The sequence below is a fragment of the Typopeltis vanoorti genome, chromosome 9 (genome assembly GCF_054136105.1).
Source record: "Typopeltis vanoorti isolate ZY-2024b chromosome 9, IOZ_Tvanoo_1.0, whole genome shotgun sequence".
Lineage (NCBI taxonomy): Eukaryota > Metazoa > Arthropoda > Arachnida > Uropygi > Thelyphonidae > Typopeltis > Typopeltis vanoorti.
In genome coordinates this window covers 135,186,795-135,212,401 of record NC_143557.1, presented here as the reverse complement: position 1 = coordinate 135,212,401, position 25,607 = coordinate 135,186,795, and the positions used below count along the sequence as shown (strand labels likewise).

General features: G+C 37.0%; 1 protein-coding gene across 2 annotated transcripts in view; it reads left to right on the top strand.

The window, feature by feature from the left end:
• The first annotated feature begins 3,169 nt into the window (after nt 1-3,169).
• Nucleotides 3,170-25,607, top strand: part of Ctu2 (Cytosolic thiouridylase subunit 2) — a 170,379-nt gene continuing 147,941 nt past the window's right edge. For both annotated transcript variants that reach the window (XM_090398131.1, XM_090398130.1), the window contains exons 1-2: nt 3,170-3,526; nt 10,184-10,255. In XM_090398131.1, coding sequence (XP_090254257.1) covers nt 3,450-3,526; nt 10,184-10,255 — 149 coding nt within the window. In that variant the 5' untranslated portion in view covers nt 3,170-3,449. The remainder of the gene's footprint in view (nt 3,527-10,183; nt 10,256-25,607) is intronic.

Genomic DNA, 25,607 nt, shown 5'->3' with positions numbered 1-25,607 from the left:
CTTCCGTCAGCAATGTTTCACTAATACCAATAACCTGTGGCCAGGAAGAGCCAATCAAGGCCAAAAATTCTTCCTTCTTGTTCCTAATACTCCTGGCATTAGTATACATGAAATGCAGTGATCCCTTAGTCCCATCCCTATATTGATGCGTTATTCTAAATGACCCATTCCCATTTTTTGTCCTTAGTGCTGGCTCGGGTACATTATATACATTCTTACACTCATCTGTCTCACTGATGTCTGCATATCCATTCCCCCCCCCTCCTTGGTAGTTCTAGTTTCCCTGGTTTTGCACATCCATTTTCACTTCATTCAGCAACACTTTTTCCAGTCTCCGCACACCAAGTCCATTCAAATGCAGGCCATCCATCTTGTATAAGTCCTTTCGCCCTTCAAATTCATTCCACACGTCCACGAATTCCACACCACACCGTCTGCATAACCTACGCATAATGTCATTTGCGATTATGGCCCTCCTCCTAAACTCCTCTCTGTCATACCGCGGCAACAGACTAACCATTCTAACTCTGTCACTCTTTTCTTTCGCTACCTTTAACAATACTTTCAAGTCCTCTCTCATAAAACATTTATCTCCTTTCAATTCATTCGTACCCGCCACAATTATTAATTCTTCCACCCTCTGTTTTTGCACTCTAATACTCTCACTTACATCCTTAAATTTCGCACCCAGTAAGTACGATTTAGTTACACTGCCATCTATCACCCCTCTTAATAACGAGTCACCATACAACACTCTTTCCTCAATTTCAGAAACTCTCTCATTCTTGCACTGTTTTTTTTACCTTAGCCGAGTCACTCTGGAAAGAGTTTTGCAGGTGCTCTAATTGCCGCTGCGCATTTTGTATCACTGCGCGCAACCTAGCGATCTCACTTCCTACAAATAATTCTTCATTATTTTTATCATTTAAACCATTTTCTCTCTCAGTATTGTTGCTTTCACTCTTTCTTAGATCACCGCTCTCATTGTCATCTTGTACATCGCAATTCTCTATCAAGCCACTATTTTCACTCACATTCTGGCAATTCTGGCTTTCTTCAACCATAACTATCTCACTACCTGACGTATACTTCAACTCCTCACTTTGCTTACACTTTCTGCACATTCTCCCACCACTATCACTTTCAATCCAAATTCCAGCCTCATTCGGTAATGCATACATCCCACACACATCACATTTTTCAAGAGGTAGTCTTCCAAATAATAACCAGTTCTCACCTTGTAGTAGAAAAAACATCACTAAAATTCTCTGGGAACGAGCTGGGTGTGTAAAGCAGTTGAATGAATCTGTTTGTAATAATGGTGCAAAAAAATTAGATCAGTATTGTAGCTGCTTAGAAAATCAACACGTGATGTTAGTAGTGCTGAGTACGGTAGTGATAGTATCAAGAATTATAGCAACTGTCCTTTTCATTATGGATTCAAATCAGTATGTAAGTCTTCTGACCCATGCTGTACAAAGAATTGCACAACTGTATCAGCAGAAGAACACTTATTTCGTGGTAGCAAAGATATTCAGTGTTCTTTAGAATTTTGTGATGGCCAGAACTCCATATGCCCAGTACTTTTTCTTCCAGATGGTACTCCATGTGATGGTGTTTCCAAATACATTTCAGAATGGGTACTGTACAAGTAACGTATGCCTTGATAATGGCATGAATATCTTCTATTGTCCAAATCAGGGTGGTAAGGATTGCCAAATATGTTGTAGAACAACAATGGTGCTTTATGGCTGCAAGTGAAATGAATTTTCTAACCACTCTTGGGACATCTTTTATTCTTCCTCCTGGAACATTATCAGTCCTGTTTGGAATTCAACATGTGGCATGGCAGGAATATGCTTGCTGTTTGCTGCAGGAAGTAGAAGAAAACTTTTTTTTATCTTTGTCATCCTAACAATTTTTTTGCAATTATATTCCCACTTAAGATGCTGTTCGTATAAAATGTTAAATCTAATTTAGAAAATTAATATTTTCTAAATAAAAGTTAACATTAAATATCAGTAAATATTACTGATATTTACTGATGTCTACTGACGGTTGTAAAAAAAAATATTATTATTATTATGGCCAACTCCAAGGAGTCCTTAGACTCATCGAGGGAGGCCTTAAACATCATGTCAAGAACAACTATTCAACATCCACACAGTATCTATCATACTTTGCCTTGAACTCATTCACAGGCATGGCACCCACAACAGATTCTGGCAGCTTATTCCACTTATTCACCACTCTCCAAGTAAAAAAAAACTAGTTCTAATGCCCTTTCTAACCACATTCTTGCCCACTTTCCATGGATGGCCCCTAGTCCTCCCACCACCAATCATGTTCTTAAAAATATCCTCTGAATTAATCTTATAGAAACCCGTCAGTAATTTGAATGTCTCAATCATGTCACCCTTTTCCGCCTATCAACCAATTTCTGCAACCCAAAAATTCAACCTGTTCTCATAAGGTTCATTCCATAGACCTGCTATCATCTTGGTCACTCGCCTCTGGATCCTCTCCACCTCCTCCCCATCAAGAAAAAAACTTGGCGCACAGATCTGGGCACAGTAGTCAAGATGGGATCTTATCAAGGCTCGTTCTCATCATTATATTGATGATGATGATGATGGAAGACCAAGACAGGATATTATAACTAAAAGCTCCCAAAGCCACGACAGCACTTAACAAGGACAGATTACAAGTCATCTTAAAATAAGACAGGAAGAGGTTGCTTTCATTGTAAATGAGGTGCTATAAATGTCTCCTAAAGATCCTATATGCTTATAATGTCAGAAATGTTGAGGTAAGACAAAGAATCAGTTCTTTCGCTGCTCCAAGAAATAACAACATAATAAAGATCCGAAGGAGACAACTCATTTGGCTTCGTCTTATCGGCAGATCTAATGGCCTCTCAGTACAGGTTCTTGAAAGAAGTCGAAAAAGAGGTAGACCTGGAATAAAATAGATAGACAACAAATATAAAAACCAGGAGTAGTGTTTCATTTACAGAGCGGACGGCTAAGTGTCAATCGAAGAGTGATGGGAAATTTTTGTGAGTAATATTTACTGGTATCTACCTGACGGTTCTATTATGAACTAGGGGGAAAATAATACACTGTATAAGATTTTAATGTTTTACATCGTAATTGAAAGATGTCGCTTTGTGTGTTTGGTATGCCTAGTAATTTCGATTTAGCACGTGGAGTTGTTAAAAAATATTTCAGATTTAAAGTAATAAGAAATGGCATACTTAGCAGTTTAACTAATAAACAGTTTTAATATAATTTAATCTAATATGTTGTATTGTTTGCATGCGAAATATTATTTTCTTTCGTTAACGTAGATAAAGATCGAGATGCACTATCAACTTATACTCTTCTGTCAATTAGCAGTTTGAGGTTTTTTTGTCGTTAATGCAATTTTAGTTGTTACTGCAGAAAAGAATGTGTTCTGTTCAAGAGTATGATGAAAGTACGCTTCCCATTTGTGAATGTAGAAATTTAAGAACTTCCAAAATCCCGTAAGTATTTTAATATTAATGCCAGTATCAGTCAAGAGGTTACATATAAATGTCAACAAAACCACGTGATAACAAGTAACAAAGCATGCAATGAATTGTGTGTATATGTACGAATGCAGTATCGGTCGAGAGGTTATAGATGTCAACAAAACCACTCGGTAACACGTATTAAAGCATGAAATTGGTTGTGTGTGTACACACAACCACGCACTATATATATATATATATATATATATATATATATATAGCAGGTCTATGAAATGAACTTATGAGAATAAGTTGAAGATTTGTGGGTTGCAAAAATTGGTTGATAGCAGGTCTATGAAATGAACTTATGAGAATAAGTTGAAGATTTGTGGGTTGCAAAAATTGGTTGATAGCAGGTCTATGAAATGAACTTATGAGAATAAGTTGAAGATTTGTGGGTTGCAAAAATTGGTTGATAGGCGGAAAAAGGGTGATATGATTGCGCATTCAAATTACTGAAGAGTTTCTATAAGATTAATTCAGAGGATATTTTTGAGAACAGGACTAGTGGTGGGATGACTAGGGGCCATCCATGGAAACTGGGCAAGAGTGTGGTTAGCAAGGGTGTTAGAGCTAGGTTTTTTACTTGGAGAGTGGTGAATGAGTGGAATAAGCTGCCAGAGTCTGTTGTGGGTGCCATGGCTGTGAATGAGTTCAAGGCGAAGTATGATAGATACTGTGTGAATGTTGAATAGTTGTTCTTGACATGATGTTAGGGCCTCCCTCGATGAGTCTAAGGACTCCTTGGAGTTGCCCGTAATAATAATAATATATATGACTACTGTTTCCAATTCTTCATTCCCCTTGAAATTTCGAACAGTGTATATATATATATATATATATGTATATCGTACCAAGAACTTATTAAAAACTACCACTGAACTGTCTCGAAACGTTTGCCTGTTTCTACGCTTTCACCATCCTCTTATTCTGCACATATATGGAGTTCCAAAAATCCATAAAGAAAACATCCCACTACGTCCCATTGTGGAAGGTATTGATTCTCCATCATACAAACTTTCTAAACATCTTGCAAAATATCTCAAATGTTTTTCAGGCAAGTCCTTACCCTTTATCAATAACACAGCAGACTTTGTTTCATACATTAAGGATGTGACAGTTAATGAAGATGAAATCATGGCTAGCTTCAACATAATTTCCATATTCACTAATATCCCAACAGACGAAGTCATAACATTACTCAAAGACAAGTTATCCAAAAAAATGTTGGCCTTACTTACCCATTGCATCAAGTCCGGTTACTTTAGATTCCAAGATACTATATACAAACAAAATCATGGTCTGCGATGGGTAATCCTTTATCCCCTGTTCTTGCAAATATTTACTTGGAGGATTTTGAAGCCCAAACTATCTCTTCCTTTGCTTTAACACCTAAAGTTTGGAAACGTTATGTGAATGACATTTTTCTCATTTGGAGCCATGGACGCGATTCCCTAATGGATTTCCTGGAACATCTCAATAGTCGACATCCAAGTATAAAGTTCACGTCAGAGCTTGAAACTGATAGTTCCCTGCCTTTTCTAGATGTAAAACTGACCTGCGCTTCTGGTAAACTTAAAATTTCCATGTGTAGAAAGCCTACACGTACCAACAGATATCTTCATAGTCAGTCCCATCACTTCCCTCCCCAAAAACTTGGAATAATTTCTATCTTGGGACATAGAGCTCGCTCTCTTCTTGATGACCCAAATGAACTTCAAAAAGAAATCAATTATCTCAAAACTACTTTCGTACTCGAATTATTGAAAAATTCTTTCTTAATCCTCCTAGTCATCACACAGAAGAAATAAATACGTTTAAAGCAATATATCTATTCCTTACATAAGTTCAGTTTCACAAAAATTAACCAAGGTTCTAAAAAAATTACAATATCAGAACTTTGTTCACTCCACTTCCAAAAATCCACTCCTTAATAAGCCACCCAAAATCATGTCATCATCATCTTAAATATCCTGGTATGTACAAAATATGGTGTGATTGTGATATTCCTTATTTTGGCCAGATGGACAAATCTATTGAATTACGTATGGAGGAACACATGAGGGACATTGCTTACAAGAGACAGCGAGCCAGTGCCTTATCAAGCCATTTCCTTTTTTCGACTGGTCCTAATGATGAAATCTCAAGTCATACAGTCCGCTGGGACAGATCTACTAACATCTTTCGTTGTCATGATGAATTGGAGAGAAAAATCATAGAATCTAAGGAAATCATCCTCAACCCTGAACATCTAAATAATAACTTGAGCTACAACCTCCCAGGTAGTCATTCAGCTGTAATCATGTACTGGTATTCACGTGATGCTGCAAGCACACACTCTCCCAACAATGCAACAAACGAAAGAACAGCTTTAAATAAAACTATAACGTTTTCATGCTAATTATGTATAGAGACTCTCTATGTTGTTCATAGTTTTTTTTTTAACCTTCAGTGTTTAGTGTTTTTTCTTTTCTTTTATAATGTCACCTGGTGAAGGCTGTTATAAGCCGAAACTAGTCATGTTTTGCTATTAAAGTGACTGCTTCTAGTCATTAAATATAATTGGAGAAATTAATGACTAGATGGGAAATACAAAAACGGAAAAAAAAATTATTATTTGAATGCACAACTAGTTTTACTTCTTTAGAAGACTTAAATGGGTGCATAACATGAGAAGAGAAATACAAAAATATAATGCTATAAGAGAACAATAGCTATAAATTAAGTTGCAAACATATTGCTAACATTTGAAGGCATTCTGGATGCCAAAGTATTGTTGGGCATGATCTTGTGTATGCCAAAGTTGGATAGTTGAAGAGTGAAAATCAGATAGATTACATTAGTATTAAGATGGACCAGATTGAGAACAATTTCTGTTGATTCCACAATTCTCTCAAGCTCATCATAACATGTAAAAATGTTTTCTGATTTGTTCCAAGATCACTGGATAAGTGGTAGAATCTTCATCATTAGGTGAGCAGAATTAAGATTGTGATTAGATATTGTGGTAGGTATAGTTCTGTCATACATGGTGTCTCTCACATTCTCTTCCATATGCAACTCAGTGAATTTCTCTGTATGACCGAAATAGGGCACATCTAATTACACCAAAGATTTAGGCTGTCAGTGAACACACACATCTATAGACAGACACACCAGGAGGCATAGGGATAACCACATCCTCGAGACAGGTACGGTTTGGAAGGGCTTAGGACAGCTCCGTAAACAGGCCAATAAGCCTAATGCAAAAAAAAAAGGAAGAAGGAGATGTTTCAGTTTAGTGTACTGAGCACAGGAACGGAGTTTGGATCTTTCTAATCCTAATCTATGCTCACGCTTAGACCACTTTTTACCATGTAGGCATTTGGAACCGAAATTGTATGGAATAGGTTGGTTACTCCTTATTTCTGGAGGTATCCTATGACTGTAGCCTGTGACACGGGGCCGGTTTGCCTGCTTGTGGGATGAAAAACCAGAGGAGTTTGGATATAGAAGTAAAAAAAGTGCAGATTTTAAATTTCTTGAGAATTTTAGCTAACTTTGGTGAAACAGAGTTGATATATGGTAGAGATATAAAGACTTTAACATTGATACTACCTTCAGTACAGCAATGAGGTGGATTAAATAACAGGTTATTAGCAGTCTGTTCAGGATATATATTGTTACACACACATATATATAGCATCTGTACAGTTATAAAGTATATGTATATGCATTGTATCGTTAGGCATACATTTTGCTGTCGATAGGATATTGATGGGTGCATATCCCCACAGTTAGCAAAAAATGCATGCTTGTTTTTGTTCAAGCAAAAGGATATGGATAGGCATATAGCATAGCCCTACAATTAATAAAAAAAAGTCATTAAAAAGTATGAATTAGCTTCCATATTTTATAAATAGTCCTGCTACAGAAATTTTTTATATTTCTGGTTGATGTTTTAGTGAAAGAAACAGTAATAAGCTAGTTGTATATTATACTATGCTAGTAGTGACTTGTATGCATAAGAGATGGACATACACAGAGAGAGAGAGATCTCATTAAAAACACCTGTGGAAAAAATGTGAACCAAGCATTGATGAAGCAAGAAGTTGCCTGCAGTTTAGAAGCTGAGTTTCCGATTATTATAAACACGTACACACAAGACTTAATAATAATTTATTATTGAAAATACAGTAAAACCCCAAAGTTATGTGGTAGGTGGGACCAACAAAAAGCGCGTAAGTTGAATTCGCATAACTCGGGGTATAATTTGGCATGTAATTTATATATACAAACATACAATTGGGACCAAAGGTTTACAAAAACACCTATATTTTTTAAGAAATATAATCATAATTGTAGTTTTTCGTACATAAAAAAAAGAAAGTTATTTCGATGTCGATGGTTTCATAAAATCTAATAGATTCGTCCGATGGCATAATGTCTTTTTCTTGTCACACAAAATTTCTTCATAGCAAGCCAATGATTTTTTTATTCCTTGCCTTGTGGCTACAATTCATTCCTCGTTAGAATCTGTAAACTAATCTTTCCAAAATTTGTAAACCTTTCTTTTATGATTGTTCTTACTGTGGATTCCTGTAGATCGAACTTCTTTGCTAGCTCACAAATTTTCATTCCGCCTTCAAAATCCTTAATAATGTTGAGTTTTGTTTCCAAAGTCAATGTTTTTCTTTTCTTGCTAGCTGTAAAAGAATCAGACTTGCTTCTTTTGGATGACATTATTATTTTTTATGTGATAAAATTTTTATCAAGAACATAACATTAAATAATCACAAGGTTTGTAGACTATAAAAATCGTGTATGAATGGAGATTGCGCAAAACACGTCAGTGCTTGTTCACAGCATGTGCGACACTGGCGAATGCGGCCGGCGCCAGAAAGATACGACTAGTGGTGAGGTGTGAAGCAGGACGGGAATACGCACATATAAGAAACCGTGTAACTCGTGATTCGCGTGTCAGGGTATGACTGTATTTCTGTCTGAAACTGTCATCAGTGTGCAATCATATTCACAAGGTGGAAAATGAAGAATGCAATGTTATTCCTTTTTACGCATGTGAGCCAAATTCTAGAGTGCCACCATACAAGGAATAGTTTTAAAAAATAATAATAATAAAGAGAAATTACAAAAATAAAATTAAATAAAATGATATGAGAAAAAAAAGGGAAAGAATTACTGCTTGCCATTTATTAGAATGAGATTCTCTAAAATCTTTACTATAGATAGACAACAGGTAGGAGCATCTGTACAGTTAATTATGGATCTGATATGAACTTCTCTGTGGATTTTTGGGTAAGCTCTAGAAATGAAAGTTTCTTCCAAAATAGATATTCATTTTTTTTTATAGTGCCTTTGTCTCAGTTTAGAAGCTGCTATGTATATTTTATATAATTCACAGCTACCAACTCACAGATATGTGGTGAGCTATAATGTCATAAATAAAAGTTCCTGAATTCAAGAATACTGTGCATTAGTTGATTCACAGTAGTGTCATATTACTAAAACTATTGTATGAGTGAATGCAGCATTGTATAAATGGGCATTAGTCATAATTGAAAAGTGTCATTTGAGCGTATCATCATAAAGTGAACATCATAAGGCAGGGCGTTCAGGTTTTCAGAAATTCAATTCGATGAAATTTACTATTAGGGATCTACATTAAAACAAAAGACTGTAGCACAAAAGATTAATTATGGATCTGATATGAACTTCTCTGTGGATTTTTGGGTAAGCTCTAGAAATGAAAGTTTCTTCCAAAATAGATATTCATTTTTTTTTATAGTGCCTTTGTCTCAGTTTAGAAGCTGCTATGTATATTTTATATAATTCACAGCTACCAACTCACAGATATATGGTGAGCTATAATGTCATAAATAAAAGTTCCTGAATTCAAGAATACTGTGCATTAGTTGATTCACAGTAGTGTCATATTACTAAAACTATTGTATGAGTGAATGCAGCATTGTATAAATGGGCATTAGTCATAATTGAAAAGTGTCATTTGAGCGTATCATCATAAAGTGAACATCATAAGGCAGGGCGTTCAGGTTTTCAGAAATTCAATTCGATGAAATTTACTATTAGGGATCTACATTAAAACAAAAGATTGTAGCACTCACATTACTGAATAACAACAACAAAAATTACATATATTAAGCAAATTTTGGTTTATATTAAGTAGGTAGAAATTCAAGTGTAAAGCATCATCAAAGTGTTAATGCCCTGCATCTGCGTTTGAACTGTTCACTTCTGAGTGTGTACATGTGTGCACTCACTTAGCAGTTGGGTAGGTAATTGAAGGTCACAGGGGCAAGGCTGCTGTTGCATTATATTATTATTTTTATTTATGAATCTCTTTGTATTTTAATACAGTATTAAAATGTGTAATTTATTAACACATTTAGAAAAATGAAATACTTCCTACAAGAATTATTTGCAAAAATTATTTAATCCAAATATTGCTTAATGTAACTTCTTAATTATCTGTAATCTGTTTCTCCTCCTTCACAATTTCCAGTAATATTATGATATTTCTATCCCATAAAATATTTTTGGAACTTAATTTATAATTTTTTTTTTTCAAAATGAACACAACTATGAAATACTCATTACATTGCTGTATTTTAGCATCGGATGTCAGTGCAAAAGGTGTGGAGAGAATGCTTCAGTTTTGCTAAGGAAAAAAGATCCTTTGTGCAGGTAGGAAATGTATTTTATGCACATTTCTTTGTTTACAATTTGCATTGTAGTTTGGCCACACCATTTTCGTTTTTCAAAAATTAACATAAATTATTAGTATTGTTTGAAAGTTCTATGAAATGGGAAAAGATGAATCTTCATGTTACCATCTATTAGTGTGTGGTTCAGTATGGGTAATTATTATTATTATTATTAAACAAGACCTCATGGAGTCAAAGACTCATCTAGGAGGTCCTTTTATCTTACACACACATCTCATCATACCGTGTCTTAAACACATTCAAACTACTTGCAGACACCACGCTCTCAGGCAAGGCATTCCAATCACTCACAACTCTGCACGAAAAAAACCTGCCTCTCACTCCCTTACTCACACCCTCCTTATACAGTTTCCAGGGATGACCTCTGGTTCTCCCCTGATCTCCCACTATTCTCTGTAGAACTTCTCCACCATTGATCCTATAACAACCCCTTACCAACTTATTGTAGGTCTCTATCATATCTCCCCTCTTCCTTCTCTCCATGAGACTCTGCAAATTACATCTTTTCAATCTTTCCTCATACTCAACATTCCAGAGGTCAGAAACTACCTTAGTCAGTCGCCTTTGGACCCTTTCCAACATCTCTTCATCCTTCTGAAAACCCGGTGACCAAATCTGGGCACAATAGTCCAAGTGTGGCCTAATCAAAGCCTTATACATTGGAACAAGTATCTCCCTACTTCTACATGTCAGTGTCCTCCGCATCATTCCCAGAAGTCTTTGTGTTGTCTTCACAATTTTGGCGATGTGTCCCCTAAATTTTAGATCCTTATCCACTATCACCCCCAGATCTCTTATTTCCTCTACTTCCAACAATATATTCTCACCAAGCATAAATTCTGCATCCCATCTTTGTTTTCCAAATTTTAAAACTTTACATTTTGCAACATTGAACTCACATCCCCATTTGCTTGCCCAATCACTCAATTTATTCAAGTCTTCTTGCAAGGCCACAACATCTTCACTACTCTTTATGGTTCGTCCCAACTTTGCATCATCTGCAAACAACTGAATATCTCCATCCAAATCTTCACCAATATCATTAATATATAAGTTAAATAGTAATGGCCCTAAAACAGACCCCTGAGGCACTCCACTAGTGACTTTCCTTTTCCTGGATATTGCACCCCCATACACAACTTGTTGATACCTATCAGATAGCTAGTCTCCAATCCAATGCACTAATCTAATATCCAACCCCATCTGCTCTAGTTTGACTGTCAACTTATCATGAGGTACTCTATCAAAAGCCTTTGCAAAATCCAAGTATATTACTGTGTATCCTTCTCCGCTGTCCAAGGAAGCAGTCACTTTATTGTAATAAGTAAGTAGATTACTAAAACATGACCTCCCTTTAGCAAATCCATGCTGTCCATCAAAGATTATACCATTGTTGTCAACCCAACTCTGGATCCTAGTTCTCACAAGCTTCTCCAACAACTTAACCACAACACCTGACACACAGATAGGCCTATAGTTTGATGCTTGAGTTCGATCACCTCCTTTATGAAGTGGCACAATCTTGCCCTCCTTCCACTCTTTAGGAACTTGACCAAGTGCAAGACTCGTATTAAAAAAATATGTCAAGGCAGGTGTCAACTCTCTGGCACACTCCTTCAGAATACGTGGTGATATATTATCAAGTCCCACAGCCTTATTTACATCTAGTTTACTCAACTCCCCAAACACCTCTTGCTCACTTACAGTCAGTCTCTCCTCCCCATCATCAACTGCTCTTAATCTCTCCATGAAGTCACATTCACAAGATTGAAAGATCTTTATGAATTGCTCATTAAGTATCTCCACAACACATTCTGCAACAGCTGTCTTTATACCATTTCCTCCAATCAATGTCATCCTTCCATAATCATTCTTTCTTTTGCTGGCTACATATCGAAAGAACTCCCTAGGATTCTTTTTGGCTTCATTAGCTAACTGCTGTTCATACCTCTCTTTAGCTACTCTCACCAACCAAGTCACCCTCCTTGCCTTGTCTTTGTAGACCTCATGAAATTGGTTACTTCCACTTCTCTTATGCTGTCTCCACAATGCCTTTTTTTTCTGTATTGCATGCTTAATCTCTTTATTCATCCATCTCACACCTACCTTATTTAACCTTCTCACCCGTGGTATACATTTAGACATTGCATCTACTAAATAGTTTTTGAAAATCCCCCAAGCTGCATTGATCTCTTTTCCAGCTAACTCCTCATTCCATGCTACATCTGCAAGCTGTCTCCTGAGCTCTTCATAATCACCCCCCTTGTAGTTCCACATATACCCTTTTTTCACAGGGGTCCTTGCACTGCTGGCAACCACCCAGGTAATCACCTCATGGTCACTTTCACCAATTGGTGGATGATTTGACACCTCATTTATAATTACATCCTCCGATGAGATGACCAAATCCAAGACCCTTAATCCTCGTGTGCCCTCTGTTACATACTGTCTGAGGTAGTTATCCCTCAAAAACTCAAGAAACTCATTTTCTTTACTTCCAGTCGCTATCTCTTCAATCCAGTCTATATTGCCATAATTAAAATCACCCATAATGATCACCCTTTTCTTATTTGCTTGGCTTATTTGACTATACATTTCACTATCACCACCATCCACATTACCAGGTCTATAACAACATCCCACCAAGTATTTGATTCTATTCACCTCTATCTCACACCATACTGCCTCAAAACCACTGGCCCTATTTCCCTCTTGCATCTCTACCTTGTATGGACATAACTCTTTCTCTATCATCAATAGCACTCCCCCTCCCTTTTTATCCCTTCTATCCTCACGAAACACATCATACCTTTCCATCTCTATTCCTGTCAGGATGTCGTCCTCATCTAACCATGTCTCACTTATATTCTTTTGATTGGAATTCTTGGAATTTGATTGGTAATGATTGGAATTAGTTTGTTAACCAGACACCTGGATATGTCATTCTTGAATCTGACCATAAAAGTGTTATGGTATTCTTTTCATTTACAAATTGTAAATAAACTATAAATCTGAACCACAAATATAGGAGAAATGTAGAAATAAAAATTTCAGAAACGCTCTCTCAACCATTCAGAGATTTAATTAGTTGGGGGGGGGGGATCAGGAAAAATTTCTGTCAAGTTAATAAGTGGGACTGGGATTTAGATTTCTTTTAAGTGCTAAAATTATTAGTGAATTATTAAGAGAAAGTTGTGTTATGGAAGACTGTCTGTTCAGATAAGATTTTTAGGGGATTTTATACATTTGTGTGTTATATACATCATCACGAACCATGGGCTCACTGCCCGTTGGTATCCGATGTCTCCTTCACTATCTTCTTCCATCTTTCTTTGTCCAGTGCACGGTGGGTTTTCTTTCTTTCAAATTTTTGAAAAAATTTTGAAAAAATGTCAAATGAAACAAATTTTTTCAAAAAAAAAAAATCGTGTTTTTTCTTTATAGTCAGAGCATCGACACTCATCTGACCGACCCTCCTCCCTTATCCAGGCTTAGGACCTGCATGAGACCACTACCCTGTTATATACAAGTAGCCGTAATTAAAGAGGTGTTCAGAGCCCTGTAGCGAAAAAAGTATTGGATGAAATTCAACCAAACTTGGTGTAAGTGCACTCTGGAACATGGGGTTTTGATTTACAGCAGATAAAAAATAGTTCAAAATTCTGCCACTAGGGACATTGGGTGCTAGAATTGCATGATATTTGCATAATCTACTGTTTTTACTGATCAGTAGGTGGTATGAGAAAGGCTGAAGTACTATGGATCTTGCCTTACCAGAAACGTGCATTGCTAGTCAAGCTTTATCATCAGCAGCACAGTAATGCTAATGCTCCGCTTTGAGAATTCTAGCATTAGAAGGACAGAAAAAAAGGTTAAGTGACAATAATAAATCTTAGAAAAATGATTTTATGATTTGAAAATAGCAGATGTTTAGCAGTGAGGCCAGGACGAGAGCATAAATGGATTATTCCTCAACAAGTTGAAGAAGTTGCAACTACCATCATGGAATGAATAATACCCAAAGATCCAGCAGTGCTTGTGCAATAACCAGGCAACTTGACATGCCCTACTCAACTGTGTGGAAAATCTTGCATCAGATGCTGAGGTTTTTCACCTACAAGATCTCCCGTACTTCATTTTTGCTTTATAGGTATGCGGAAACTCTTGCCTTTGCACTGCCGTTCTTAGCTTGAATGGAGGTGGATGACGTATGGCTGTGGAAGATCTTGTGGAGTGATGAGACACATTTTTATCTGAACGGTAGCGTTAACTCACACAATTTATGCATTTGGGCTGCGAATAATCCTCGTGTCCATTTTGACCCCTTTAAACACACTGAACAGTAGTGTCATAGTGTGGTGTGGTTTTACTGCATCATTCATTATTGGTTTGTACGTTTTTAAAGAACTTTGCCTGAAAGGACCAATTACTTGTACCATCTCTGCTGTTAGATATCGAGAGATGCTGCAACTTTTTTTGTTTTTCTTCAATTGCAGCAGCAAAGATGCCTTGAATCTATCTTATTCATGCAGGATGGCGCATCACTTCACATTGGATTGCTGGTACAGTGAATGTTACAAAACACTTCACAGAACTGAGTGATTAGTTGTGCATTTGCCATAGCATGCTACCTCCTTCGCCTGATCTCAACTGCTGTGATTTTTTTCTTTTGGGGCCATCTGAAATTCATGGTGCATGAAGGACATATTCCTGATTTAGTAAACTTGAAAGACAGAATAATGCAGCATGTGAGGCAAATCAATGCATTTCTGTTGCATAGAAAATGTCATTCACAGAATGCAGTTCTTAAAACCTCTGAAAGGAGGACATATTGAACCACATCTGTAAGTTATACAAACATGAAAATTGATCTGTTGCATCCCTTCTAGCCATTATTGTTTAATTAATCCCAGACCACACACTTATAGCAACAAATGTCCCCTGGTGGCAGAATTTTGCTAGTTTTTATCTTCTGTAAATCAAAACCCCATTTTCCAGAGTATACTTACAAATTGTATTAGATGAAATTCAACCAAACTTGGTTGTAATTTTTCCCAGACCACACACTTATAGCAACAAATGTCCCCTGGTGGAAGAATTTTGTACTAGTTTTTATCTTCTGTAAATCAAAACCCCATGTTCCAGAGTATACTTACAAATTGTATTAGATGAAATTACAACCAAGTTTGGTTGAATTTCATCTAATACATTACTCTGAACACTTCCTCTTTAATTATGCCCACCCTGTATATATTATATACATTTATAAGTGAGGCACACTTTGCAGTTTATTTGAAATATGTGTTTATTGTAATTTAGTTATATGTTATTTAGGTTATCTAGATAATTTGTGAATCTCTAGATCAGATGGTAGGAAAGTGTGAAAAGGCATGAGTTGTGGTGTACAAATGATCATGTGTGAAAGCAGCAAGAGTGGAAATGTAGTAAGTGAGAATGCCCCAAGGAGAATGAGTGCTCATCTTTTAGGTAAAAAAGTTAATTGTTGGAGCAACATATATTTGATAAGAAAACAAACATGTAAGTGATTCTGTTATGAAAGAAATCATGAAATGTAAAGTGAATAACATTGTAAGTGATGTGGATGCTTAAGGGTCAAAGCTGTATAACTGAGAGGAGACCTCCACATAGCCTTTAAAGGAATGCGGAGAACCGACCAGGGCTTCTTACCTAATGTCCAATCTTCACCTTCTCGTGGTGCACCCTGTTGGGTATCTACTTTGATACTGAACGAACGAGGATGGGCTGGCAATTTGGGATTTAGCCGACCAAATTGTATTCTTATTGGTTAAACCAAAATAAAAAATGATGGTACAACATGACAAAATTTCATGCCGGCTGGGGCGTTGCCTGGTTAAACAAGGCCCCCGTTGTTTTCGCCAGGGAACCAGGGTGAACAGCGAAAAGTCAGCTACTGGAACAAATCTGAAAACAAACCCCAACTCAACATCACCAGAGTTAAAGATCGGTACTATCAATGTAAGAAGCCTGAATGGCAAAGAAATGGAGCTAGCTGAGGAATTAGATAAGTACCAGATCGACATAATAGGGGTGACTGAAACAAAAAAGACCAAAACTGGTGAGATCTTTCTGAGCAATAAATACAAAATGTTATATTCAGGCAATAACAATCAAGGAAAAGAAGGAGTAGCCATAGTATTCAACACAAAATACAAGGCTAATCTTCTTGAATGGCAGTCAGTCTCAAGTAGAGTAATGTGGGCAAATATGAGAATGGGGAACTGGACAATGAGACTTATTTGTGCCTTGGTCCCACAGAAGGTTCTACTAAGATAGAAGTGGAGGAATTTTTTGAGGCTTTAGAAAAAGCAACTGACACAATGAAAAAGGAAAAGTTGGTCCTTGTTGGGGATCTAAATAGCAGAGTAGGAAATGATTTTGAGACATAGAAAAATATTTTGGGAAAATTTGGAGAAAAGAGCAAAGCTAATAATAATGGCAAATATCTGTTGGATTTCTGCTCAGGACATGGACTGGTTATTACTAACACCATGTTCCAACATAAAAATGTGCACAAATTCACATGGAGAGAAGAGGCTAGGAATAAGAAAAGTCTCATTGACTATGTTATTGTTGATAGTGATGTTTTCTCCCTGGTGCAGGACACCAGAGTGTACAGAGGATTTGAAATTGGAATTAGTCTTGAGCAGGATAAAATTGAATTTCATATTGAAAAGAATAACATGTAAGAAAGTTTTAAAGCGAATAAATGTTGAGCAGCTCTCAGATGTAAACTGTAGACTAAAATACAGAAATATTATTGAAAAGAAAATGAAAGAGTTTGAGAACAGGAATCAAACCTTGGAGATTCAGTGGCAAACTCTGAAGGAAACATTGATTGATTCTGCCAGAGAGGCATGTGGTGAGGTTGTGTGCAAAGATAAAAAAATCAGAACTCCCTGGTGGACACAGGAAGTTAAAGAGGCAGTGGAGGAAAAGAAGAAAGCATATCAAAAGTTCCTGGCAAATAAGTCAGCTTTTACTTTTACAGAATACAGAGACAAATGTAAGAAAGCTAAACAGTGTGTAAAACTAGCTAAACAAAAGTCATGGGAGGACTTTGGCAAGAATATAGAAAATAAATATCAAGAAGGTGGCAAAATATTCTGGAGGTTGTTGAAGAAGCTTAGGAATGGAGGAAAGAGTGCTGTAAAAGGAATTAGAGATCATAAACGTGAAATGAAAACAGGAGAAAAAGATATCCTTGAAGTATGGAGTAATTACTTTGAAAAACTGCTAAATGAAACAAGCAGTGATGACAGCACAGTGATAAAAAACACTGACCAGGCATGCAGTCAGGAATACATATCCATACTTGAAGTAGAAAAAGCCATCAAAGGCTTGAAATGTGGAAAGGCAGCAGGAGTAGATGATATTCGACAAGAAATGCTGAAGTATGGTGGTATAAGAGTCTTACAGTGGCTGCACTGCATAGTTCAGAAAGCCTGGACAGAGGGACGAATTCCCGATGATTGGAGTAGAGCTCTCATAGTACCCATATATAAAAAGGGAAATAAAACTGAATGTGAGAATTACAGAGGTATTTCCCTACTGAGTGTTCCTGGCAAGATCTATGCAAGTATACTTGAGAAACGGTTGAGAAGAATTGTGGAAGAAAAGCTTGGTGAAGAACAAGCTGGATTCAGGCCAAATAGAGGCTGTCAGGATCAGATCTTCACTTTACGACAAATAGTCGAGAAAGCATGGGAATATAACAAAGATCTGTATTTAAGATTTGTCGATTTGGAAAAGGCATATGACAAGGTGCCAAGAGGGAAGCTATTCAATACACTGCAGTTATATGGTGTCAATGGGGCATTATATCAAGCAATACTTAGTCTTTATTTGAGTTGTGAGTCAGCAGTTAGAATTGAAGGAAGTACAGGAAGATGGTTTAATGTTAAATCTGGTGTGAGACAAGGATGTACATTATCCCCTCTGTTATTCATTATCTATATGGATCACATTATGAAGGAATGTGGTATTAAACCTGATATCAAAATTGGAGATGTTAATGTCAGCTCTTTGCTTTATGCGGATGACGTTATACTTCTAAATAAATCCGCTACAAGTCTGCAAGATTCTCTGACTAAATTGAATAGCTGTTGTAATAGATATGGTATGAAGGTCAGCAATAAAAAGACAAAGACAATGAAAATAGGCAGAATCATTGAAAATGTCAACTGTGTTGTGAATGGAGAACCTGTGGAACAAGTAAAACATTTCAGCTACTTAGGCACAATTTTTACTGAAGATGGTAAACTAAATATAGAAATAGACAACAGAATCAGCAAAGCTGGTATCGTGGGAAGTCAATTGAATAAATTCATATGGAATAAGAAAGAAATTAGTCGGAACACTAAATTAGCTGTATACAAGACAGTGTTCAAACCAGTTTTAACTTATGGATCTGAGAGCTGGGTCAGAAGTAAAACACTTGACCAAAGACTAGAGACCGCAGATATGAGAGTCCTGAGAAAGATTAGAGGCGTGAACAGATGGCATCAATGGCAATATCATATTAAAAATGAGGATATTAGGAAAGAACTTGACATTGTTAGCATCCAGGAATGCGTTAGCAGAGCTAATCTCAGATGGTATGGTCACTTAAATAGAATGGGAGAGGAAAGATTAGCAAAACAAGTGTTCTCTGCCAGGTTGGCAGGAAAACGACCCAGAGGAAGACCAAGATATAGGTGGATTGATACGGTACAAAGTGCCTTAGACGATAGAAATATAAGATCTGATAATGCTGGAGTCTTGACAAGTAACAGACTGATTTGGAGGAAAATTGTAGATAGGAAGTTAGTAATGATGTAATTTTTTCATGTAGTACTGTCATATCCTGTACACCCCTTGAGGGTACATGGCAGGAATTTGATGATGATAATGATAATGGTGATGTGGATGAGTGAAAGGGGAAGCAGAATGAGTCAAATGATAGCAGTAATTTCACATAATAAATTAGAAATGAGTGAGGATATTATTAGAAGTGTACTGTTTAGGCTGAGGAAGGAATTCAGGCAAATGCAGAGATGAGAATTTTGAAGAGCCAAAGTCTAAAAAGATTCCAGTGAAAGTGAAGTCAAAGATGAATGATGCTAGCAGAAGGTCAGAAAGTTGTATAACATTGCTTAAATAGGTGTCAAAAGTGTGTTTTAGAAGGGGTGATAAGAAGATTATTGAGGCTGTGAGGAAGACAAGGACTGTGCATAAAAAGTGCCTATGATTGGGATGAATGAATGAATGAATGAACAGTTTTAGAAAATAAAATGTTCAGAATCAAGTAACATAAAGCAGTTGTTAGAATGACATACAACCAAGCAAAGTAGGGAAGACTTGAAATTGGGGCATTTGCCCATGATAAGATTAAGTGCATTACTTAATAGAATTAGTGCACTCTAATCAACTGCTGAAAAGTCATCATCATAATTCAGCTAATCATCATCATCATCATCATCAAATTCCTGCCATGTACCCTCAAGGGGTGTACAGGATATGACAGTACTACATGAAAAAATTACATCATTACTAACTTCCTATCTACAATTTTCCTCCAAATCAGTCTGTTACTTGTCAAGACTCCAACATTATCAGATCTTATATTTCTATTGTCTAAGGCACTTTGTACCGTATCAATCCACCTATATCTTGGTCTTCCTCTGGGTCGTTTTCCTGCCAACCTGGCAGAGAACACTTGTTTTGCTAATCTTTCCTCTCCCATTCTATTTAAGTGACCATACCATCTGAGATTAGCTCTGCTAACGCATTCCTGGATGCTGACAATGTCAAGTTCTTTCCTAATATCCTCATTTTTAATATGATATTGCCATTGATGCCATCTGTTCACGCCTCTAATCTTTCTCAGGACTCTCATATCTGCGGTCTCTAGTCTTTGGTCAAGTGTTTTACTTCTGACCCAGCTCTCAGATCCATAAGTTAAAATTGGTTTGAACACAGTCTTGTATACAGCTAATTTAGTGTTCCGACTAATTTCTTTCTTATTCCATATGAATTTATTTAATTGACTTCCCACGATGCCAGCTTTGCTGATTCTGTTGTCCATTTCTATATTTAGTTTACCATCTTCAGTAAAAATTGTGCCTAAGTAGCTGAAATGTTTTACTTGTTCCACAGGTTCTCCATTCACAACACAGTTGACATTTTCAATGATTCTGCCTATTTTCATTGTCTTTGTCTTTTTATTGCTGACCTTCATACCATATCTATTACAACAGCTATTCAATTTAGTCAGAGAATCTTGCAGACTTGTAGCGGATTTATTTAGAAGTATAACATCATCCGCATAAAGCAAAGAGCTGACATTAACATCTCCAATTTTGATATCAGGTTTAATACCACATTCCTTCATAATGTGATCCATATACAGGGTGTTCGGGATAAATTTGACAGTTTCGTAAGGAAAAAGAAAATCTTCTTTGTATCTATTAAATTTAATGAATTGACAAAAAAACATTACAGGCAGAGTTAATTACAATACTATCAACAAGATTTACTCAAAATAACCACCATTAGCACCGATCACAGCTTCAATTCTGCTTCGGAACCTCAAACAAGCTGATGCTACAGTCTCCCTGGGAAGGGCCGCAAAAACTGTTTTAATTTTATCCATTAACTGGGCTTTTGTATTACTGGAAGTGCGATTGGTGTCTTTTTCAACTGCGCCCCATACAAAATAATCCATGGGGTTAAGGTCTGGGGAGTTTGGAGGCCAAACATTTGGACTGGTGAAGTCGTAGAAATTTTCAGACAACCATTTTTGACTTTTCCCAGAGGTGTGGCAAGGGGCCGAATCCTGCTGCCATACATACGGCCTACCATTGGCTACCCTTGTTATCCAGGGCTTGACTACAGTTAGCAACTCCACGAACAAAGCCCGAATTCCAATGCCAGGGTTCTTCAACACCTGTTCCTGCAGATTTGCGAGGAATTCTGCTGTACGAACGCAATCAGATCGTCTGCTAGGGATCTTTCTTCTTGCTACATCCTCGTAGTCACCATTGCAAGTCTCTAGTTCATGCCTGATTGTTTTTACTGTATTCAGGGAGCATTGGGCAGCAGTCGTAATATCCTTATTTTGATGGCGGGCACGAATCATCATGATACAAGTTATTCTCTTCCATGATTCAGGTGGGTTCCAGCTATCCATCCTTTCTGACATCTTGTATATGAATGAAGAAGGGTCCAAACTTTTAAATGAAGAGAAGTGTGTGTTAATACATGTAACTTACGGAAAAATATAATTAATTATAAATATGTCAAATTTATCCCGAACACCCTGTAGATAATGAATAACAGAGGGGATAATGTACATCCTTGTCTCACACCAGATTTAACATTAAACCATCTTCCTGTACTTCCTTCAATTCTAACTGCTGACTCACAACTCAAATAAAGACTAAGTATTGCTTGATATAATGCCCCATTGACACCATATAACTGCAGCATATTGAATAGCTTCTCTCTTGGCACCTTGTCATATGCCTTTTCCAAATCGACAAAACTTAAATACAGATCTTTGTTATATTCCTATGCTTTCTCGACTATTTGTCGTAAAGTGAAGATCTGATCCTGACAGCCTCTATTTGGCCTGAATCCAGCTTGTTCTTCACCAAGCTTTACTTCCACAATTCTTCTCAACCGTTTCTCAAGTATACTTGCATAGATCTTGCCAGGAACACTCAGTAGGGAAACACCTCTGTAATTCTCACATTCAGTTTTATTTCCCTTTTTATATATGGGTACTATGAGAGCTCTACTCCAATCATCGGGAATTCGTTCCTCTGTCCAGGCTTTCTGAACTATGCAGTGCAGCCACTGTAAGACTCTTATACCACCATACTTCAGCATTTCTGGTCGAATATCATCTACTCCTGCTGCCTTTCCACATTTCAAGCCTTTGATGGCTTTTTCTACTTCAAGTATGGATATGTATTCCTGACTGCATGCCTGGTCAGTGTTTTTTATCACTGTGCTGTCATCACTGCTTGTTTCATTTAGCAGTTTTTCAAAGTAATTACTCCATACTTCAAGGATATCTTTTTCTCCTGTTTTCATTTCACCTTTATCATCTCTAATTCCTTTTACAGCACTCTTTCCTCCATTCCTAAGCTTCTTCAACAACCTCCAGAATATTTTGCCACCTTCTTGATATTTATTTTCTATTTTCTTGCCAAAGTCCTCCCATGACTTTTGTTTAGCTAGTTTTACACACTGTTTAGCTTTCTTACATTTGTCTCTGTATTCTGTAAGAGTAAAAGCTGACTTATTTGCCAGGAACTTTTGATATGCTTTCTTCTTTTCCTTCACTGCCTCTTTAACTTCCTGTGTCCACCAGGGAGTTCTGATTTTTTTATCTTTGCACACAACCTCACCACATGCCTCTCTGGCAGAATCAATCAATGTTTCCTTCAGAGTTTGCCACTGAATCTCCAAGGTTTGATTCCTGTTCTCAAACTCTTTCATTTTCTTTTCAATAATATTTCTGTATTTTAGTCTACAGTTTACATCTGAGAGCTGCTCAACTTTTATTCGCTTTAAAACTTTCTTACATGTTATTCTTTTCAATATGAAATTCAATTTTATCCTGCTCAAGACTAAATAGTGATCACTTCCAATTTCAAATCCTCTGTACACTCTGGTGTCCTGCACCAGGGAGAAAACATCACTATCAACAATAACATAGTTAATGAGACTTTTCTTATTCCTAGCCTCTTCTCTCCATGTGAATTTGTGCACATTTTTATGTTGGAACATGGTGTTAGTAATAACCAGTCCATGTCCTGAGCAGAAATCCAACAGATAATTGCCATTATTATTAGCTTTGCTTTTTTCTCCAAATTTTCCCAAAATATTTTTGTATGTCTCACAATCATTTCCTACTCTACTATTTAGATCCCCAACAAGGACCAACTTTTCCTTTTTCATTGTGTCAGTTGCTTTTTCTAAAGCCTCAAAAAATTCCTCCACTTCTACCTTAGTAGAACCTTCTGTGGGACCATAGGCACAAATAAGTCTCATTGTCCAGTTCCCCATTCTCATATTTGCCCACATTACTCTACTTGAGACTGACTGCCATTCAAGAAGATTAGCCTCGTATTTTGTGTTGAATAATATGGCTACTCCTTCTTTTCCTTGATTGTTATTGCCTGAATATAACATTTTGTATTTATTGCTCAGAAAGATCTCACCAGTTTTGGTCTTTTTTGTTTCAGTCACCCCTATTATGTCGATCTGGTACTTATCTAATTCCTCAGCTAGCTCCATTTCTTTGCCATTCAGGCTTCTTACGTTGATAGTACCGATCTTTAACTCTGGTGATGTTGAGTTGGGGTTTGTTTTCAGATTTGTTCCAGTAGCTGACTTTTCGCTGTTCACCCTGGTTCCCTGGCGAAAACAACGGGGGGCCTTGTTTAACCGGGCGACGCCCCAGCTGGCATGAAATTTTGTCATGTTGTACCATCATTTTTTATTTTGGTTTAACCAATAAGAACACAATTTGGTCGGCTAAATCCCAAATTGCCAGCCCATCCTCGTTCGTTCAGTATCAAAGTAGATACCCAACAGGGTGCACCATGAGAAGGTGAGGATTGGACATTAGGTCAGAAGCCCTGGTCGGTTCTTCGCATTCCTTTAAAGGCTATGTGGAGGTCTCCTCTCAGTTATACAGCTTTGACCCTTAAGCACCCCATTCAGCTAATCAGCTAATGAAAATATGACTTCTGCATTACTTCAACTTTAGTATCACCTCTGGGTCTGGCTCCCACTGAAGGTGGAAACCAGTCTGGGTAGTGACCCTTCCCATAATTCATAGCATTATACATGTCCACATGGAAATGTGCTTTGCATTATGGGATACTAAGGCAAGTGTTGTGAAGTCTTAGCTTCTTTATACAAGTTGCCCCAGTCCTGAAAATACTTCAGGTGCAAACTTTGTTTGCTTACACTTGGATAAAGGATTAAGCGAAGCATATAATTTCTTGGTATCTTTAATTTGTAGTGTAACCAAGTGATAGCTTATAACAAGAACTTATGTTGTATGCAACAAAGATATAATGTTCCTCAACATTATAAACTGAAATAAATAGTTATGAAACACTAATTATATGAAGAGCCAAAGGCTTCAATTCGGCGACATGAACTTATTTAAGTTAAGGGATATTGCATCCCATATTGTTTCTTAGCCGAATAAGAAACTCAACGAGTTTCATGCCAAATATAGAAACTATATAAAGTTCGGCGATTCCAAGCGTAAGCAAATACCTGGATAGTACAGCACCTGACCCATTTGGTAGTGCAAGCTGAGGCAACTCATAGAAAGGGTGGAGCAAGCTCCGATCACTATTCTTGGTATTTACCCATAATGTGAACTTAGCTCCTAGGAGCTGTATTACTGTTCTACATTATGAGAGAAGGTCACTACCCAGATCGGTTTCAACCCTTATTGAGGTCTCATCAGTGAGTAGGTAGACCTAGTTAATACCAAGTTTGTAGCGAACAGAACTTGCATCCCTTCTATGAGAATTACCAAGAAGGTGTCCTAATAAATTACTAATTATATGAAGAGCTAAAGACTTCAATTCGGCAACATGAACTTATTTAAGTTAAGGGATATTGCATCCCCTATTGTTTCTTAGCTGAATAGCTTAGCTACCTAGTTAATACCAAGTTAATACAAACTTAGTATTAACTAGGTAGACCTAGTTAATACCAAGTTTGTAGCGAACAGAACTTACATCCCTTCTATGAGAATTACCAAGAAGGTGTCCTAATAAATTACTAATTATATGAAGAGCTAAAGACTTCAATTTGGCGACATGAACTTATTTAAGTTAAGGGATATTGCATCCCCTATTGTTTCTTAGCTGAATAAGAAACGCGAAGAGTTTCATGCCGAATATAGAAACTATATAAAGTTCGGCGATTCCAAGCGTAAGCAAATACCTGGATAGTGCAGCACCTGACCCATTTGGTAGTGCAAGCTGAGGCAACTCATAGAAAGGGTGGAGCAAGCTCCGATCACTATTCTTGGTATTTACCCATAATGTGAACTTAGCTCCTAGGAGCTGTATTACTGTTCTACATTATGAGAGAAGGTCACTACCCAGACCGGTTTCAACCCTTATTGAGGTCTCATCAGTGAGTAGGTAGACTTAGTTAATACCAAGTTTGGAGCGAACAGAACTTGCATCCCTTCTATGAGAATACATCCCTTCTAAGTTCACATTATGGGTAAATACCAAGAATAGTGA